The following is an 18,932-nucleotide window of genomic DNA, read 5'->3' as shown; positions in this document are numbered from 1 at the left end:
TGTCCAGTGTGCCGATAAGGAGCAGTGTGTACCTTGTGTCTCACTGAGCCGTGCTTCGCCCACGATTCTTTCGGTGTGCCATGATCCACGGTATGTCTCGCTGCAACGAAAGCTCGGCTCCCCGCCAATGTCCAGTGTCCCGCTAGTGAGCCGTGAGCTCGCCGTTCCTGTGAATTGATTCACTCAAACACTTGAATGAATCGATACGCTGCTTCGAATCATGCATTCAGTAGCCAACACTATTGCACTGTTCTGCATTCGTTCCTGTTCCTTTCTCAGTTGTTTACCATTTATCTGTTGTTACTGTTGTTTCTCTTCATTTCTCTTGTTATTTCTGTGTAACTATTTGCAAAGACAGCGCAACGTATGTCGTACACAAGAAGGGAAAGACAATTCACAGTGCAGCTAGAGAAGTGATCAGGAATATTATAAACCAAAGTGATGAGGAAAATTCAAGTACTTGGTACATATCTCACAGGCATGGAATACTAGGGTATCATTTTGGTGGCATTCAGTCAAGATATTCATGGTGTAACACTTTCCATTTCCGCTAGTGTATTTTTTGGGTAGCATTTCAAAATTCTTTTAAGAAAACAATTTAAATTACAAAACATCAGTTACAAACATAAAAACATGTATATTTGTGATTGATTTCATATTAACATGTGTTGTTCAAATACCTCCCAGTCAGCAGGTGTCACAGATGCGATCCTCTACAAAAGATAAATTTACAATTTTGTGGATCAAAAGTATTTTGTATATAAAACAATACATTAATATACAGAAACACTGTCAGATGCTGAGGTATAAATTTAGTATTTATTTTCATATCAGTGAGCAGTGATAAGAAGCAGCACATATTCGTGGAACAGAATCCACAAGCTTCTGCAAAAGTATGGATGAAAGGTCAGTCCATTCCTCCTGTAAAGCAGCAATAAACCGATCCTTATCTGAAAAATTACTGCAAAGTAAATATCAGTTCAATCCGAAACTTTTCCGAAACTTTGATCTTCTCTGAAAATGAATTCCTCACATTGCTGAAGGAATGCTTTGGATCATTGTCTTGTTGAAATATCCAGTTTCAAGGTATATTCTTCCTTGCAAGCGATACTGTGACATTTCTGAAGGTCATGATACATAAAATAATCCATTACCCCCTTCTATTTATACGAGAAGACCAACTCCATATCTAGTAAAACACCCCCAAGACCATGATGCTACCACCTCCATGATCGATAGTTGGTGCTTGGTGTTGTATATTGTTTCTCTGATACCATCAGACGAGACGATACTGATCTAGGTTTTGTTCCTCCACAAAAACTTCGACCAATCTTTATACTTCCGCGTGACATACTTCTTTGTAAAACTCTAATCTGGCCCTTACACTTTTAAAAAAATTTGTTGACTGATCAGTGGTTTTCTTGCAGGTCATCTACCATTTAAATCAGTAGCTGCTAAATGGATTTTTTTTTTTCCTGGAAAAATGATGATCCAGTGTATGATGCATTTCTAGACAATCCCCTGCAGATTTCTCTCTGCCAGTGTTGTTGTTTACCAAGGTTTGTACACTTCCTTCTTCCAGCTGTTGGGGTTTCCTCAACTCCCTATAAATACCAGACTGGGATTTCGCTTCTTTAAGGCATTTAAGGCAGAGAATATTTATTCTGTTTTGGCATGTTAACAATACATTTTCCAAATTAATCGTACCATATACTATTTGGAATATTTCTCATAATCCTTATGACCCAATATAAAATGTGGTTCTATGTGACCACAGCAACTGCATGACTTGCCCTACTATGCCTACAGATCAGTATTGATTGATTGATTGATTGATTGATTGATTGATTGATTGATTGATTGATTGATTGATTGATTAAACAATGTTGACTACTCTAGTACTCATCCAAGAGTTGTTGACCGGGTGAGTTGGCCGTGCAGTGTGACCTTGCATCCAGGAGATAGTGGGTTCGAAACCCACTGTTGGCAGCCCTGAATATGGTTTACCGTGGTTTCCCATTTTCACACCTTGATTAAGGCCACGGTTGCTTCCTTTCCATTCCTAGGTCTTTCCTATCCCATCGTCGCCGTAGGACCTATCTGTGTCGGTGCGATGTAAATCAAATAGCAAAAAAGAAAAAAAGAGTTGTTGAATGCCTCACAGGCAGGACTTGAGGATAAAGAAAAGGAGCATGATAGTCTATTGGCATTTTTACTGGCTTCTCACCAAGGCAATCACAACCCATCAAAGTAGGACTTATGAAATGAAATATGGTTCAGATTCCACAGAAAACTGGGGGTTCCATAATAAAAAGTCAAGAGTCACGTAAAACTCGGTTGCATTTACTCCTTTTAAATGGTGTAAATTTATCTCGGCAGGAGAAGCTAAAAGAATGCTTAACATATTATTTGCTAACTCAGGGTCAACAACCCTTCAGTATCCATGAAAGTTGGTACATACCTACATGGATGGAAGATACACAAATGACTGAATTTCTATGCAATGGTGCACAAGGGCACTTCAGTTGCTCTTCCTGAGACTTATACAAACAATCATCAGAAAAGTGTTAGTGATGTGACAGGAATAATACTTCCCGGGCATGAATCATGGGCGACAGGTATACACGAAGACAAAAGAGACATCGGAGCAAACAACTCAAGGAGTTTCAGAAGGGTGAGAAGCAGTGAAATGCCTACACTTAAGACATGTCATTCTTTGTTTAATAGTGTGTTATAGTGTAATATATAAATTTAACAGACTGGAAAGCTTTTAGATTACATTTAACTAAGTCAAGTCCTCTTTAACAAAACATTTGGATTTCAGAATCAAATCTTGCTGGAACCATACTCAGTAGATAACCCAGACAGACTACCAGGAGAGAGGATATTTTGATCATCAGAGAGGTATGAGCTACCTTGTCCACCATCAAGACACATGTGGCATGTTATCTCTACCAGATAGATAGTATAAGCAAATGCATGATTTTGATGGCCTTTACATTTTCTGCCATTAACAGAACAGAGAGCAACATGGAATGTTAAAGATTGGCTTAACAATAAATCATGCATTTTCTTTGGGACTGGATGGCCAGAGCCTCACTTTACAGCGGTACATGTCCCTCATTTCTACTGTGATGTTCTGCGTACAGCCATCTTTCATCACCGATTACAGAGTTCATGTGCTAACTTCTGACAATTTCTACCAAAATAATGTTCGCCTGCACACAGCTTCAGTTTCCAAAAGTGTTTATGTAATGTTTCAATACCTCCTTGCCTGCCCAATCACCTGATTTGTTGTGGGACCTGATGGGATACCAGCCTCTTCCATGTCAACAACTCTGGGCAAACCTGCCACAGGATAACATACGACAGTCTGTTTAATTCCATGCCCGATCATATCAGTACATGTCTACAGGCATGGGTGGCTCCCATGCAACACAAGCGGGTATAATGTATTTAACGCAGTTCTGGGATGGCGGCTTGAGTATGAATGACCTTGAAGACACTGTTATAGCCAAATAAAGTGTAACAAATGCCTGCCCTACCTTCCTGGGGTCCTCAGTTTACCCTATTCCCTTCAAATACACAAGCCACCTAGTAGCATTTGAGCGTAGTTAACATTTACCAAATTTAGGAACTACGGGTTTCACTTTCCATCCCGTCAATAGTAAGAAGATAGGGATGATTAGCTTTGATGGTTCAAAGACCTGATGTAATGATGAAAATAAAAATCGACAGCCTGTTTCCAGTCATCTGACCAGGTCAGGAATGGAATGAATGAAGCCCCCATCTAGTGGCGAGGATAAGAATGTGCCAGCTGCCGAAGCCTGTAGCACTCCTCTGGGGCAATGATAAATGACTGACAGATGAAATGAAATGTTAATAGGGAGTGTTGCTGGAATGAAAGATGACAGGGAGAACTGGAGTACCCAGAGAACCTGTCCTGCCTCTGCTTTGTCCAGCACAAAACTCACACGGAGTGACCGGGAATTGAACCATGGTATCCAGCGGTGAGAGACCGGCGTGCTGCCGCCTGAGCCACGGGGCTTACCTGATGTAATGATGATGTACTAAAACTTCTTTTGTCTCAACCAGTACATTATAAAATTTTGACTGAAAAACAATTCTTAGATTGCAGTCTTTTATGACAATGAGTGTATATGTCTTTCTTACTTAAGCAGATCTACAGAAAATAAACACATACAGGAGAAAATATGCAATAAATTCTTCAGAAATGTAAATTATGAATAAAACCTATTTTTTCTTTTTTTAAAATTTTGATGCTGCAAGTACAAATTTATAAAAATTTTAAAAATATAATAATAATAATAATAATAATAATAATAATAATAATAATAATAATAATAATAATAATAATAATAATAATGGTATGGGAGGTACACTCCAACGCCGCGCATTTAAATCTAGCGTCTATAACAACTCCTCTACTGGTGAAACAGTGAAATTGAAACTAGACCAACTTATAAATTTACTCAGAAGATGTCACGACTAAAATATGATATAATTTTGTTATTGTGAAGTTTCCTGAACTGACTGTATTTCTACTTGTTTTGTTTGCCATTCATCAAGAAGTTTGGACATTCTTCCATAGATGTCACTGCTAAAAACTATGATCATACACCCTGGTGCGAAATGAAAGAACTTTTGATTTAAAGAAGTTTTGTATTCATAAGTTTTTTTACTAATTGATGTTCATTTATTTTTGGGTTGGCAATATTTATCTTTTCTTTCTGCCAGTTTTGAATCCAGCCAATCCCTAATTTCAGTAATTAATTTTCTACCAACCACAGCCTTCTTCTTCTGCTTCTTCTTCTCCTTCGATTTTGAGTGTAACCTTTAAATTACCCAATAAAATGAGAGGGTGTGGCTAGTTTAATCTTGAATGGTCTCGAACTTCCCCCGAGGGTTTATAAACTGCGGATTTTCACGTCTGTTGGCCAACTGATCGTCATCTTACTGAGTGTGTGTGTCAAGCAGGAGGCGGGCGACCTCTTCTTCAACTTCTAGAACTTCTGCAAGGTAACGGCCACATAACATCTTCATTTCTTGCTAGCTCTGCAGTTTAACCCGAGGGAAAGGTCTGAATCACTAACTATGTAACCTACTTTCCTAAAAATGTAACTTCTGCCGGCTAATGTAAAAATTTCATAAAATCTTTAACTATAAATTGGGGATAGAGAGTGATGTACCCTTTCGAGCTCCCCTTCATATTGGTTTGAGGTGACTATGTTTTGTAACTGCTTTCTTCCTTTCCGTAATGTTTTAATTTATTCCGATATGAGTCACCTCCATAGTTTGGGAATAGCCCCTGTTTCATCAGCCTAGTGCCCTTTAGGTTTTAAGGGTTCATATCTGGGAGTGCAAGTGAAGGCCCAGTACGTTGGGTATTCGAAACCCCTGTATAATCCAGAAATTGTAAGTTGATGTCGCCTTGAATAGGCTTGGAAAACTGAGAGCCTATTAGTTCTTTTTCAAAGTAAGATTACTGTATACCTCTTGAAGGCTAAATGTTGTAATTTTAAGAGCAAGTGTTCTTGGAATTGGGGGATTTCTGCCCTTTACTGAAGTTGTCCTTTTTTGAATTGTAAATTTGAGCTGGGAGCTCAAGAATTGTAAAGCGAGGGGCTTGAATCCCAGGACCTGTCAAATTCACTAATATTGTATTTTCCTTGACTTGTTCCAAAATTGCTAATTGTACCTGTTATATTGTTATTTGTTGATTTTTGAAATTCTAAAGAAATATAACCTTTGTTAAAGTTTTAAATTAATTTTGAGACTGTAGTTAGACCCATTCATCCCGGCACCTTCTTTCACCTCTGCAATCCACAAAAATCCCCAAAACAACAATAATAATAATAATAATAATAATAATAATAATAATAATAATAATAACAACAACAACAACAACAACAACAATAATGGCTTGGATAATTATGCGCTTAACTTTTCAGAAATATGTACTTATTTATGTGCTTAAAAAGTAGAAAATAGTTTCCAGAATATGTTCTAGAATTATATCCCAACTGAGCGAGTTGTGTAGCTGTAAGCTTCCATACAAGAGATGGTGGGTTTGAATCCCACCGTCGCAAGCCCTTAAGATGGTTTCCCATTTTCAAACCTGGCAAATGTTTGCGCTCTTACCTTAGCTAAGGCCATGGTTGCTACCTTCCCCATCCTTGTGTCACCGAAAACCTTAGATGTGTTAGTGTGACGTTAAAAAAAGACCTAGTTACTCAAATATCCAGCTGTTTGAATAAACCAGTTCAATCAGACATATTGCACCCGCCCCCTACCCATTGGTTCTCCGGCGATAAATCTACAGGTTCGTTAACTGGGTATAAATAAGTGGGCATGATAAATATATATATAAAAATAACTTCCCGGCATATAGGGTAGGATAATACGGGTGTCATATAATTAAAATTGAATGAGAACACTATTTTAAAGTATTAAAATCAAAGGGTTTACTATCCTCCTGATGATTGTGGAAACTGATGCAAAATAACCATATTGAACATACATGAATAATCACAAATTTTGCAACTAACATGTTGAAGATTGTTTCAATTTGTTTTGAGGACGAGACTAAGTACCATCATAAAGTCGATCTTTATTATGATCTTGCATATATGGAATATTAAACAAATAAAATCAATAAAACCCATTAACACTGGGGCATATTTACATAACTTACACACAAGTCTGAGTGAAGCCTAACCTAGATCCTACTTGATAAACAAAATAACAAACCCATCTAAAAGAATATGTACTAAACACACAGGAATATTTCAACATTAAATGCTCTGGTTCGGAATCAAACCCAGCATACACACAATCAACCCCAGGATTGGAACCTGTGTTGACAAATCAAAATAAAATGCACTAACCACAATGAAACAAAACATAATACAATAGATACAAAAGAACACGGATCTCCATGGTGTGAGGTTCGAACGAGTGTTCACTGGACTCTGCAGATGGGCACTGAAAACCGTAACTATCATATTCAGACAAAAATGGCTGCATTACACAAGCTAATTGAATCTATCTGTGATCAAAGTACTTTAAATAAAAGGATAATATTTTTAATGAGTCAAAAACACATAAATCACATGTCTGGGAAACGGGACCCAACTATCTACAACCCTGGCTTAACAAAAAAAAAAAAAAAATTATCGCACACTTTTCCTTCTGCAGGGGTCCCTCTGGTGGGCGTGTTCCTGTCATACATATATATGGCTGCTCAAGTCGGTCAGCCGAAACACATCAACAAATCTCTCCATTAGCAACTCGGGCGCATAACTTCACTTTAATCTGCCTTCACTGCTTTCATATTATCGTTACTTATTATCTCATACTTATCCTGTTAATACACTAGTTCACAGAGGCATTCCATCTCATATTCCAATTCATAGTGGATGTTCAATCTTTCCAACTCAGAGTCCTGGCTTGCAATCTCTGCTGTATCACTATGTTACATTTCTCCCTGTGCACTGACACAAAAACTCACGACGAAAGAATTGGCAATTAAAAATACTTCCATCAAAGACTCTACTAAGTTCATAGGATGACATTACTACCTTCTCAACTCACAGCCATTTACTTAATTTATGAACAAATTTCAAATCTCCGTCTCTCACCTAGCTACAAGGGAGGACATGTTTCGAACCTCACGATGGCTCTCCTTCCATCCGTCGAATAAACTACCTCAAAATACTACTCGCATGCATGATGATACAACTGGCTGAGTACCAATCAATACAAAAAAACATTCTGGTGGACACTACGGGCACTCACAATTTTACTCTAAGTCAAACTATGTAAAAAGAAAAAAAAAAAAAAAAAAAAATATTCCAAATGAAACTGAAGAATAAAATCTACCATATTTACAAAACTGAACACTTTTTGCCCTAAATTACCACATTTACATATTAAAGGAAAGGAACCCTATCAATTATTATTTAAAAATTAATGAACTTTAAATGGATATTCCATTGTAATACGAGTCATGCAAGTAAAGGGTACTCAGCCTCCTCCTCATGACACCTCATGTAGCTACGAGACGGCCATCGGTCAGTTTACTGCCCTCGTAGCTTCAATGTCGAACTCCTAGGATGAAACTCCATAATTCCTGGTATTGGAATCTCTTTGGTCTACGGCACACAACACACACAGTTATGTACGTATGTTTCAAACTAGCACTTTACAGCCTGAATTTCGATCCAAGGTCCCGGAATCAAAATACAAATACAGGATTATTAATTACACGCCCACATTTATTTTAGTAGTGACATCTTCATGTCAAGCCCTGTGTCTCTGCTCACTATAATTATTATTATAAGGGTTCCAATCATCCAAGGTTATAAATTTCATTATTGGTTCCATATTGAATTACGAGTACATATGATTTAATTGACAACGTTTTAATCTACCTACTCAATACTATACAATAACTGTAATGCCTATGTATACATTCCCACGAACCTGGGCCCAATGTTTGGGAAGCCAGGCTCTGCCTGTCACAAGTCAGGACAAAGGGCGAGTGATAGAGGAGTAACACCTCTTTAAAAAACCTTGGTCCAGCTGACCCAGCTGGTAGTCCCATGTAAGGGTCCCTTGCCAGGGTTACGGTGAAGACCTCAACGGCAGTGAAGGCGGAGAAGAGGGACTTCGGAACGGTGCAACTGACGCAAGAGGCAACCCTCCTATTCGGGGAAAATAGAACAGGAACTGCTGCCTTGTAGTCAGAAGTGGGAACTTCAAAGTTTAAGGGAAGAAATCCCGACAGAAAATCAGTAGGCCTGGCTACTTAGAAGGCAGCCCCTTCACCAGGCTTTGGATGCTGAAGGCCAATAACCTACACGCCTGAGATTAACCTATTACAGAAACATCAATGAATAGAAGCTGGATGGATAAAATGGATTTGACTTTTAGCATGAAATCGGACACGAGAATTGGAATGTGGAATGTACAGACAACGTGGCAGGCAGGAAGATTGGCTGAAGTATCTAGGGAGATGAAGCGATACAGGTTGGACATACTAGGCTTGAGTGAGACGAGATGGACTGGGTTCGGTGAGATAAAGACCAAGGAAGGGGACACGCTGCTGTACTCAGGAAGAGAAGAAGAACATAGAGGAGGTGTTAGATTACTGATCACTCAAAAGACAAGGAAGAGTTTGATAGAATGGTACCCAGTCTCAGAAAGGATTGTAGTAGCTCGATTTGCATCAAGAGTTAGACCAATTACAGTGGTGCCATGTTATGCACCAACAGAGGCAGGAGAAGAAGAAGAAAAAAGAGCAAGTTTATGGTCAGCTACATCGAACGCTGTTAAAGGCAAATAAAAGGGATATTATGGTCGTGATGGGAGACCTGAATGCAAAAGTTGGCAATGATAATCAAGGAGTAGAAAATATAATGGGAAAACATGGTATAGGTAATAGAAATGAGAATGGTGAAAGACTTATTGAATTTTGTAGTTACCACAGGTTGGTGATAGGAGGCACTATCTTCGAATTGCCATAAAGTGACATGGGTTTCCGCTGACCATAGAACGGAGAATCAGATCAACCATTTCACTATCAGCAAGACATGGCAAACCTCCTTTTTCGATGCAAGGAACAAGAGGGGGGCAGATGTGGGAAGTGACCATCACTTAGTAGTAGCTACGCTCTGACTGAAGATTGCAAGTACTAGGCACATTCATCAGAAGAGGAGGATGAAGTACAGGGTGACCGACGGGAATCCGACGTTTTTGGCATGGCTAGTACTCTCTCGGTAGGAAGAATGGGGAGCGGAATTGTCAAGCAGGACACTCGCCATGCGTTGCCGTTTCAGTAGCTATGGAGCAGTGGTCGGTTGAACATCGTATGTTTGCGTATGACGCATTTGTGCAGAATGGCGTCACCGCGGCTCTCACACGCTTGATGTTTTCTGGTGTTCTTGCTGTCTTAGTTGGACCTGGTGGCGTCTTTTTAACAATAGATCCTGTTGTCCGTACATTATTAACCCAACTGAGAATCGTGTTGCGGCTGGGAACGGCACCACGACGCCCACGGTTGCAACGCACACGAAAAAGTCGCTGCACTGTTATAACAGACCTGCCATTCTGCAAAAATACGATGTTCAACCGACCACTGCTCCATAACTACTGAAACGGCAATGCATGGCGAGTGTCCTGCTTGACAATTCTGCTCCCCACTACTCCTACCAAGAGAGTACTAGCCATGCTAAAAATGTCAGATTCCCGTCGGTCACCCTGTATAACTGGGATAAACTGAAGGATTAAGAGGTGTAACAATATTTTTCACTAGAATTGAGTAACCGATTCCAACAGCTAAGAGAGGAAGAAGGACAGGATATTGAACATAATTGGAAGAGCATGAATAAAAGGAAGGAATGTAAGAAAAGACTCAATACCGCAAGAACACAAAAAGAGAAGGCAGAAGCTAGAACTGACTTTTATGAACTTAACAAAATAGTGAAGAGGAGATTTCGATGTGACATACGAGCATTTATCAATAATCTTGCAACACAAGCTGAGACGGCAGTACAAAACAATGATAGTAAGACCCTTTACCACATTACCAAGAGACTAACAGGAAAGTTTTCTAGATCTGACAAGGCAGTGAAAGCCAAAGAGTGGAGATTATTGTCCACACAAAAAGAACAGCTAGAAAGATGGAGAGAACACTTTCTGGAGATCTTGAATCATGAAACAATCGAGGAAGAGGAGACAGAGGTGATGACAGTAGAAGAGCAGGAAGATGTTGCTATCAGTACAGAACCGCTATCAAGAACCGAGATCCAAAGGGCCATTAAACAACTAAAGAATGGTAAAGCGGCAGGTATGGACAATATCGCACCGGAGGCCTTGAAAGTAGATGTGGGTACTTCAGTTGAGATTCTGTTCCCACTTTTCAAGAAGATTTGGGAAGAAGAGAAGATCCCCCACAGATAGGAAGAAAGGACAGTAGATCAAGCTTCCGAAGAAAGGAGATTTATTAGAATGCGATAACTGGAGAGGGATTACCCTCCTTTCGATACCAAGTAAGGTACTCTCACGGGTAATTTTAGAAAGGATCAAAAAGCGAGTTAACTCAAGGCTGAGGGAAAGTACAAGCAGGATTTAGAGAAGGTTACTCCTGTACAGACCAGATAAACACACTGCGCTGCAGTTGTCACTGTACAGTATCTACTATTTGTAGACTTTGAAAAGGCATTTCATAGTGTAATGAGGAAGAAGATGTGGAAAGCCATGAAAGAGTTCGGGATTCCAAAGAAAATTATAAAGATAACCCAAGAAATGTATGAGAACTACACATGCCAAGTTTTACATCAGGGGATGTTGTCTGAGCCCATCCCAGTAAACACGGGAGTTAAGCAAGGATGTTTACTGTCACCTATACTATTTCTGATGGTGTTGGATCTTATGATTAAGGCAATGAATTGCCGAAGAGGAATTCAATGGGCACTAACAGGCAAATTGGAGGCCTTGAACTTTGCGGATGACTTGTGTTTGCTAGCCACCCGTTTTAAGGATATGGAAGCAAAGCTGAATGATTTAAAAACCGAAGCATCAGAGGTGGGATTGAAGATAAATGGAAAGAAAACCAAGGAGATGCACTATAATAACCGAAACGAGGCACTATTATTTTTAGGAAACCAAGAGATCGAGCAAGTCAATCAGTTTTGCTATCTGGGAAGTAGAGTCACCCCTGAGGGAGGAACTATAGAGGATATAGGAAATAGAATAAATAAGGCTAAAGGAGCATTTGCAATGCTGAAACCTATCTGGAAATCAAGGGAACTTAACACCTATACCAAACTACGCATCTTCAATACAAATGTCAAGTCAGTACTGCACTATGGGTGTGAAACATGGAAGACTAACAAACAACTGATTAGCAGACTTCAAACATTTGTGAACAGAAGTTTGACGAGTATCCTGAGGATATGGTGGCCACAAGTAATCTCCAATGAAGAGCTGTGGGGAAAAAAAACATCAAACACCCATTTATATTGAGATGCGTCGTAGGAAATGGAAGTGGATCGGGCATACATTACGGCGAGATAAAGACAACATAGCAAGACAAGCCCTGGAATGGAACCCACAAGGTAGCAGGAGAAGAGGCAGACCAAAGAACACATGGAGGAGGAGTGTAATAGCTGAAGGGATGGAGAAGGAGAGAAGACCTGGACAGAGATCAGGACGATAGCACAGAACAGAGTCCGGTGGTGGAAGTTCATTGATGCCCTATGCTCCACTTAGGAGATACAGGAAATAAGTCAAGCTATGTATACATTACAATGTATCATCCCTTCCTTATTTTTGTGTGATGATGGTAATGATAATAACAATAATAATACTGGTTCCAAGATTACGATGCTAAAAAGTTTACCTCTCCCACTCACTAACGACTTGTGGTGAGGATACCTTCTTCCTTATTTTCATCCAGGGATTCCCTAGCTCTGCTTGGGGGAAATACATTCTAGCCTTGCCCATGGCGTTCCAAGCTTCGAGATCCTGCGAACTCATTCCCAGACAAAGAAATACGCGTCCACTTGATCACTAGTCCTTGGTTAATGTCCCTGTCGGGTACAATACTTCCCACTTAACAACCCAGTGCCTGCAGGAGTTTCCGAATACTACAACACGTATTGCAGATGCGCAATACAAAAGCATGTATGTGCTATTTTCGAATGTTTTTCTAAAGGGTGGAAGAAAAAGAGTCGCTTCAGAATCTTTGTCTTATACTGCTTTCGAACTGAGAAGACTCTATACTCGAGAACCCAGCCTTCCAGCTGAGTTCAGTGGGTCAATCTGGCAGTTAGTTCAGTCAGTTTTCAGTGGGTGTAAAAGTACCAGCATGGAGTTCACAGAAAGGTGAGCAGAGCAGTGCAGTGCAGTGCAGCGAGTGCTCTGTCCGTGGAACTGAGTCTATCGCTCTGTTCGCTCTGTTGTTGAGGAGTTGAGTCTCTTGTGTCCAGCTGCTGTGAAGTGGACATTGTGTCTCTGGTGCAGCACGGGATCGGCAAAAGACAGTGAACGAAGATTGTTGTGAGTGTATGGACAGCATGAGACCTGCAGAATTGTGAGACTGTGTTGTGCACAAACTGCCAGCTAAGTGGCTATGATAGTCTACTTTTGGAACCGCCGTAGAGTATAAGTGACAGTAGTAGAATAGTGTGTACTGTGTAGTACCGGTCAAAGGTTTAGGACCACATGAAGAAATCACTAAATGTCATCTATAATCTACAATTGTGCCTATAGACATCTGTAATTTTCTGTCTGAGCTTTCACACCTGATTTCATTGAGTTAGTCCGAGTACTGTACTGTAGAAGTTATGAATTTTTAATTCCTGGAAGGTCATACCAAAAAAATATAAAACAATTGGTAATATAATGTACTGTATACCAGCACTCTAATTGGTTGCAAGTAACACCTCCAAGATTTTTTTTTTGTAGACTTAGCTATAGGCGAGGGCCATTTTAGCATAAATATAAAAATTCCAAAAATATGCGGCGCAGGTATTTTTGCGTGTTTTATTTTTTCAAAGTAGTGCCAAGATGCTTGATTTTTCTTTGTCTTTGTCATGTATGGCCGAAGGTCTCGGGGTGAGCTATCGCTGTTAGACTTACCTGCCCTTATAGTTTCATTTGCACACTGCAGATGGCATCCAAGAACACATTTCTAATGCTAATAGGTCACACTGAGACCTATGACAAGAACAAGGAAAAATTGTCCGCCTTAGCACTGGTTTGAAAAAAAATAAACACACAAAAATCAGTGCCGCATTTCTTTCGGAATTTTTATATTTATACTAAAATGACCCCCACCTATTGCTAAGTCTACAAAAGAATCTTGGTGGTGATACTTACAACCAATTAGAGTATAGAGTACATAATATTTCCAAAAATTTTGACTTCGTGATGTGACCTTCAAACTGTTAAAAATGTATAACTTCTACAATACTTGATGTAACTCAATGAAATCAGGTGATGTACAGTATATCATATTAGATGTGAGACCTCAGGAAAAAATACGGACGTCTAGTAGCACAATTTTAGGTTCTAGATGACATTTCATAATTTTTGTATGTGGTCCTAAACGTTTGACTGGTACTGTATACTGTGTAGCTGGCGTAATAGTGTTATTTGATGTAGATGTTGATTCCCATAGGGAACCTAAAATATTTGTCCCGAATGAGTAAATTTATAATACCAATATAATGGTCCGTTATTGGACGTTATAAATTTTCCAGCTAACTCATTCTTGGTTGCCTGCGTTTCGCCCTTGTGTGCTAAGAATGACCATTATATTGGTATTATAAATTTACTCATTCGGGACAAATATTTTAGGTTCCCTATGGGAATCAACATCTACATCATTTGATGGCCAGGCAGGCATCTATTTTTGGAAATGAGACATAGCTCTCATAGTGCATTGGCACTGCTGGTGGCTTCAAATAGCCTATGCAGTGGCCTCCACGGTATGCACTAGCCTTGCGTCTTGGGTGGTGTGCTAAGTCCCAACTGACGAGCCTAACTTAGCACACGAGGGCGAAACGCAGGCAACCAAGAATGAGTTAGCTGGAAAATTTATAATGTCCAATAATGGACCATTATATTGGTATTATAGTGTTATTTTGTAAGTGGTAGGGAGAACAACAATTGTGACTGTGACTGACTGACTTAGTGAGAGGAGAGTTGAGAGAGAGAGTGCAAACTCTGTGTATGTGTGTATGTGCGTGGGCGTGGGCATGTGCGTGCGCGTGTAATTGGTTGGGGGTAGGGCTTGTAGACAGATTAAAACTTTGGATGATCAGTATTGGTACTAATGGGAAGATGTATATGTTTCATATTAATTGCAACATGATATCAACACTTCCTAGTTCCATTCTCTTTTCTTAAAGTGAAAATAACAGAGCCTTTTGTAAAATCCACAAACTGAGGTCATACAGTATGAAGTATGCACCAGCTTGCATTGTAACCGTTACTTTGACAGCAAGACAAGTAGCCCTTGAGTGACAGAAATGTGTTGCTCATGTATCATAAACAATAACAACAGGATAACTGTATTAATTTCAAAGAACTCACAACTCACATGTGTTTGGGCCCAGCATTTATACGAAGATCATGTTTTATAAGACGAATGAAGATCATAAGGTCATTTGTAGTACACCTATAACAAGAAAATAATACATAATTATTAAGTACAAGTAATTCAGTTAACATTCATTCATTCATTTATTCATTTATTTATTTATTTATTTATTCATTCATTCATTCATACCACTAACAAAGCATGACTCCAATTACAGGTGGCTTAAACAAGATAGTAGAGGTTACAAGCACTTAATGGGGAAATTGAAATAATATATGAAAAAATTTAAAATATGCAAAGTTCCAGAAACATGTTTTCAAATTTTCAATGAAACAAATCATATACATTGAATTTACATTCTGTTGCAATGCTGTGTGCTTAATATGCTGTAATTACTTACACAGTGAACTTCCTTTAGTAATTTCACATAACTCTCAAGATCATTAAATACACACACAGAGCGAAGACTAACAACTTTCAGGCAGTAAAGATTGTAAACATAAGGAGACTGTACATGACATTTGAAAACAAGTTTTATAGATTTTAATTTATTGTACTTAACAGAAGTTTAGACGTATTGTAGACAGATTAAAACTTTGGATGATCAGTATTGGTACTAATGGGAAGATGTTTCATATTAATTGCAACATGACATCAACACTTCCTAGTTCCATTCTCTTTTCTTAAAGAGAAGAAGTGCACTGTACATCCAAGTCGACATTGAAATTATATCATATACACAGGTGCATTAATATATATCATTACTGATAAGGACTTCTATATTCATACAAATCTCTACGCAGTTCAAACATATCGAAATCCATGTTTATTATCTATGGTTGTAAAATAATTATTTTTAATGTGTGCTAATTTGTATTCTAAATTTATGAGTTTATCTATAAAGCTGAAGACGGTCCAATGAAACAGGCCAAAGCTAGTCCTGAATAAAAGATCATTTCTTTTAAATACCTATAGTTTGTGTTGATTAGGAGGAGTAATCTTTTCAATTTTCATTGTCATTGTGAATCATCAACATGGAGATGAAACATCGCTTGTTTACTGACACACAGACTGCTGGAAAGACACGCCCTGTATGCAACTCACCTAGTTGGAGAAAAGAATCCATTCTCCTAACTTTGCTAGCATGGAAAACAAAACTGCAAACCAATTATCTATTCACTTGTTATAACTATTTTTATCGAAGCATTTACAACAAGAGAAAGAGTGGTATAAAGCATTATAGAAAAAAAAAATTGGTAGGCCTATTCACGTACCATAACACTGCAAACTTTGGAAGTTTTACAGAGCATGATGCTCAGCACTGCATAGTAGTCTTATGTTGAGAACCATGAAAAATTGAGCACCAAGAACAAATAAATTTGATCTACAAGCCAATGATTTTTCTGGGCAGAACATGGCTGTGGACAGAGTCATGGTGTATAAAAATAACTATACTAAGTGCAAGCAAATCCACACCTCCAAAATTTCACCCCCTGCACCTACGCCTAGGCTACCAAGAACTGTGCTATCAAGCCTGTACAAATGGATACATAAGTCCTCTGCAGATAACAAGATGGTGTTGAGGACTACAGAACTACAGACCAATCAGCCTGACCAGTATAGTTTGTAAAATACTGGAAAGTTTAATATCAGAGTACATCAGAGGGATATGCGATGATAAAAATTGGTTCATGATGAGCCAGTTTGGATTTAGAAAGAAATTTTCTTGTGAGGCACAGCTGGTGGGATTTTAGCAGGACATATCAGATCAATTGGATTCAGGAGGTCAGTTAGATTGCATAGCCATAGATCTTTCCAAAGCCTTTGATAGAGTGGAACATGGAATATTAAAGAAACTCGAGGGAATAGGACTGGACGTAAGGGTTACACGTTGGATAAAAACATTTCTAAATTCAAGGGTTCAGAAAGTCAAAGTAGGAAATAATGTATAGCAGGAACACAAAGTTTGGAAAGGAATTGCACAGGGTAGTATAATCGGTCCGTAACTTTTCTTAATATACACAAATGAGTTAGGGAACAATATAACATCAAAAATAAGATTGTATGCAGATGACGTAATTGTTTATAGGGAAATAAATAACATTGAGGATTGTTCAGAATTACAAAGGGACCTTGAAAGTATCCAACAATGGGTTGAAGAAAATAATATGAAGGTTAATGGAGGCAAATCAACTGTTACAACTTTTACAAACAGGAGCTTCAAAACTGAATTTGAATATACTTTGGATGAGGTAGTTATCCCAAAAGATGGCAAGTGCAAATACTTAGGTGTGAGATTTGAAAGTAATTTGCACTGGAAGGGTCGTGTTGATGACATTGTTGGGAAAGCATACAGATCGTTACATGTCATAATGAGGCTACTTAAAGGATGCAATAAAGAATTAAAAGAAAAAAGTTACTTAAGTATGGTTCGTCCATTATTGGAATATGCAAACAGTGTTTGGGATCCTCACCAAGAATACCTAATAAAAGAAATAGAGAGTGTGCAGAGGAAAGCAGCAAGATTTGTACCAGGGGTTTCAGGAGAAAGAGTAGTGTATCAGAAATGTTAAAGGAACTTGGGTGAGAAACTTTAAGTAAGAGAAGGGAGAAAACTAGACTTATAGGATTATATAGAGCCTATACAAGAGAAGAAGCATGGGGAGATATCCGTGAAAGGCTTCAGTTGGAAAATAATTATAATTATATAATTATATAATTATATAAAATTAGAAGGAATTTTAGCACAAGCGACTGGGGTAAATTTTCATTCATTGGGAAGGGTGTGAAGGAGTGGAACAGTTTACCAGGGGTAGTGTTTGATCCTTTTCCAAAATCTGTACAGATATTCAAGAAGAGAATAAACAGCAACAGAGAAAATAAATGAAGTGTTAGAGGGCATTCGACCAGTGCAGGTTATTATCAATAAAAAATTATGTGTGAATAAATTAATTCCATCCCCTGGTCTAAGGAGTTTGGACAGCCAAAGTAGGGGACTGCCTGTAGGGGTGAAGTACAGTGGGGACTTCGAGGGCCCTGGGACCACTACGGTAGCTGTGAAGGCCCTTCAGGAACTCTGAAAAGTGGTGGCAAAAGGGGCCAGCAGGTCGTTATGCTACTTAGGTTTTAAAAAAAAGTAAATAAATGCAATGTAAATTTTAATCTTATACCAGTTGTATAGTTTCATTTGAAGTAATTCCACATACTGTATATCAGTTGACTACATTTGTAAGTAGTACAGGAGATATTATAAGTAGAATTTTGTAAACAATATAAATTTATTAAGGATGAGCTGTGTGTTTAATAAAAAAAGTTGTTAGCATTAATTGTATAATATTGTATTATAGGAAAATTTTCTTCTCTTGTTAATTTAATATTTAGTGCTTGACAATAATGTATTTTAGTACTTGCCACCGAGGTAGACACCTCATTTGCAAATAAAGAGATTTTGATTTGATTTGATTTGATTTGATTTGATTTGATTTGATTTGATTTGATTTGATTTGATTTGATTTGATTTGGTTTGGTTTGGTTTGGTTTGGTTTGGCAAAAAGAATTTGGTTAGTTGTCAATAGTTATTGCTCACAATATTGGTTGTAGCGCTAACATGGCTCTACCCTTCTAGAGCTGCCCCCGATGCTGCATATGATTGTACATTGTGCATATTCTAACTAGTGAACTGGGATTATAAAGAGCTGCCTGGATCTTTCCTGGTATTAAATGCTATTTGTTGAAGAAAACAGGAGCTGTCACTTATTGTATTATTTACAAGCTTATGCAGAAATATCTGCTCATTCATCTC

At 38.4% G+C, this 18,932-nt stretch overlaps 1 protein-coding gene across 7 annotated transcripts in view; it reads right to left on the bottom strand.

The window, feature by feature from the left end:
• DNAlig3 (DNA ligase 3) overlaps positions 1 to 18,932 on the bottom strand; it is a 957,513-nt gene that overhangs the window by 247,957 nt on the left and 690,624 nt on the right. For all 7 annotated transcript variants that reach the window (XM_067142216.2, XM_067142215.2, XM_067142218.2 and 4 more), the window contains one exon: positions 15,131 to 15,208. In XM_067142216.2, coding sequence (XP_066998317.2) covers positions 15,131 to 15,208 — 78 coding nt within the window. The remainder of the gene's footprint in view (positions 1 to 15,130; positions 15,209 to 18,932) is intronic.

The sequence above is a fragment of the Anabrus simplex genome, chromosome 2 (genome assembly GCF_040414725.1).
Source record: "Anabrus simplex isolate iqAnaSimp1 chromosome 2, ASM4041472v1, whole genome shotgun sequence".
NCBI classification, from domain to species: Eukaryota; Metazoa; Arthropoda; class Insecta; order Orthoptera; family Tettigoniidae; genus Anabrus; species Anabrus simplex.
The sequence above is the reverse complement of the archived record's forward strand: the minus strand, read 5'-3'. Positions and strand labels throughout refer to the sequence as shown.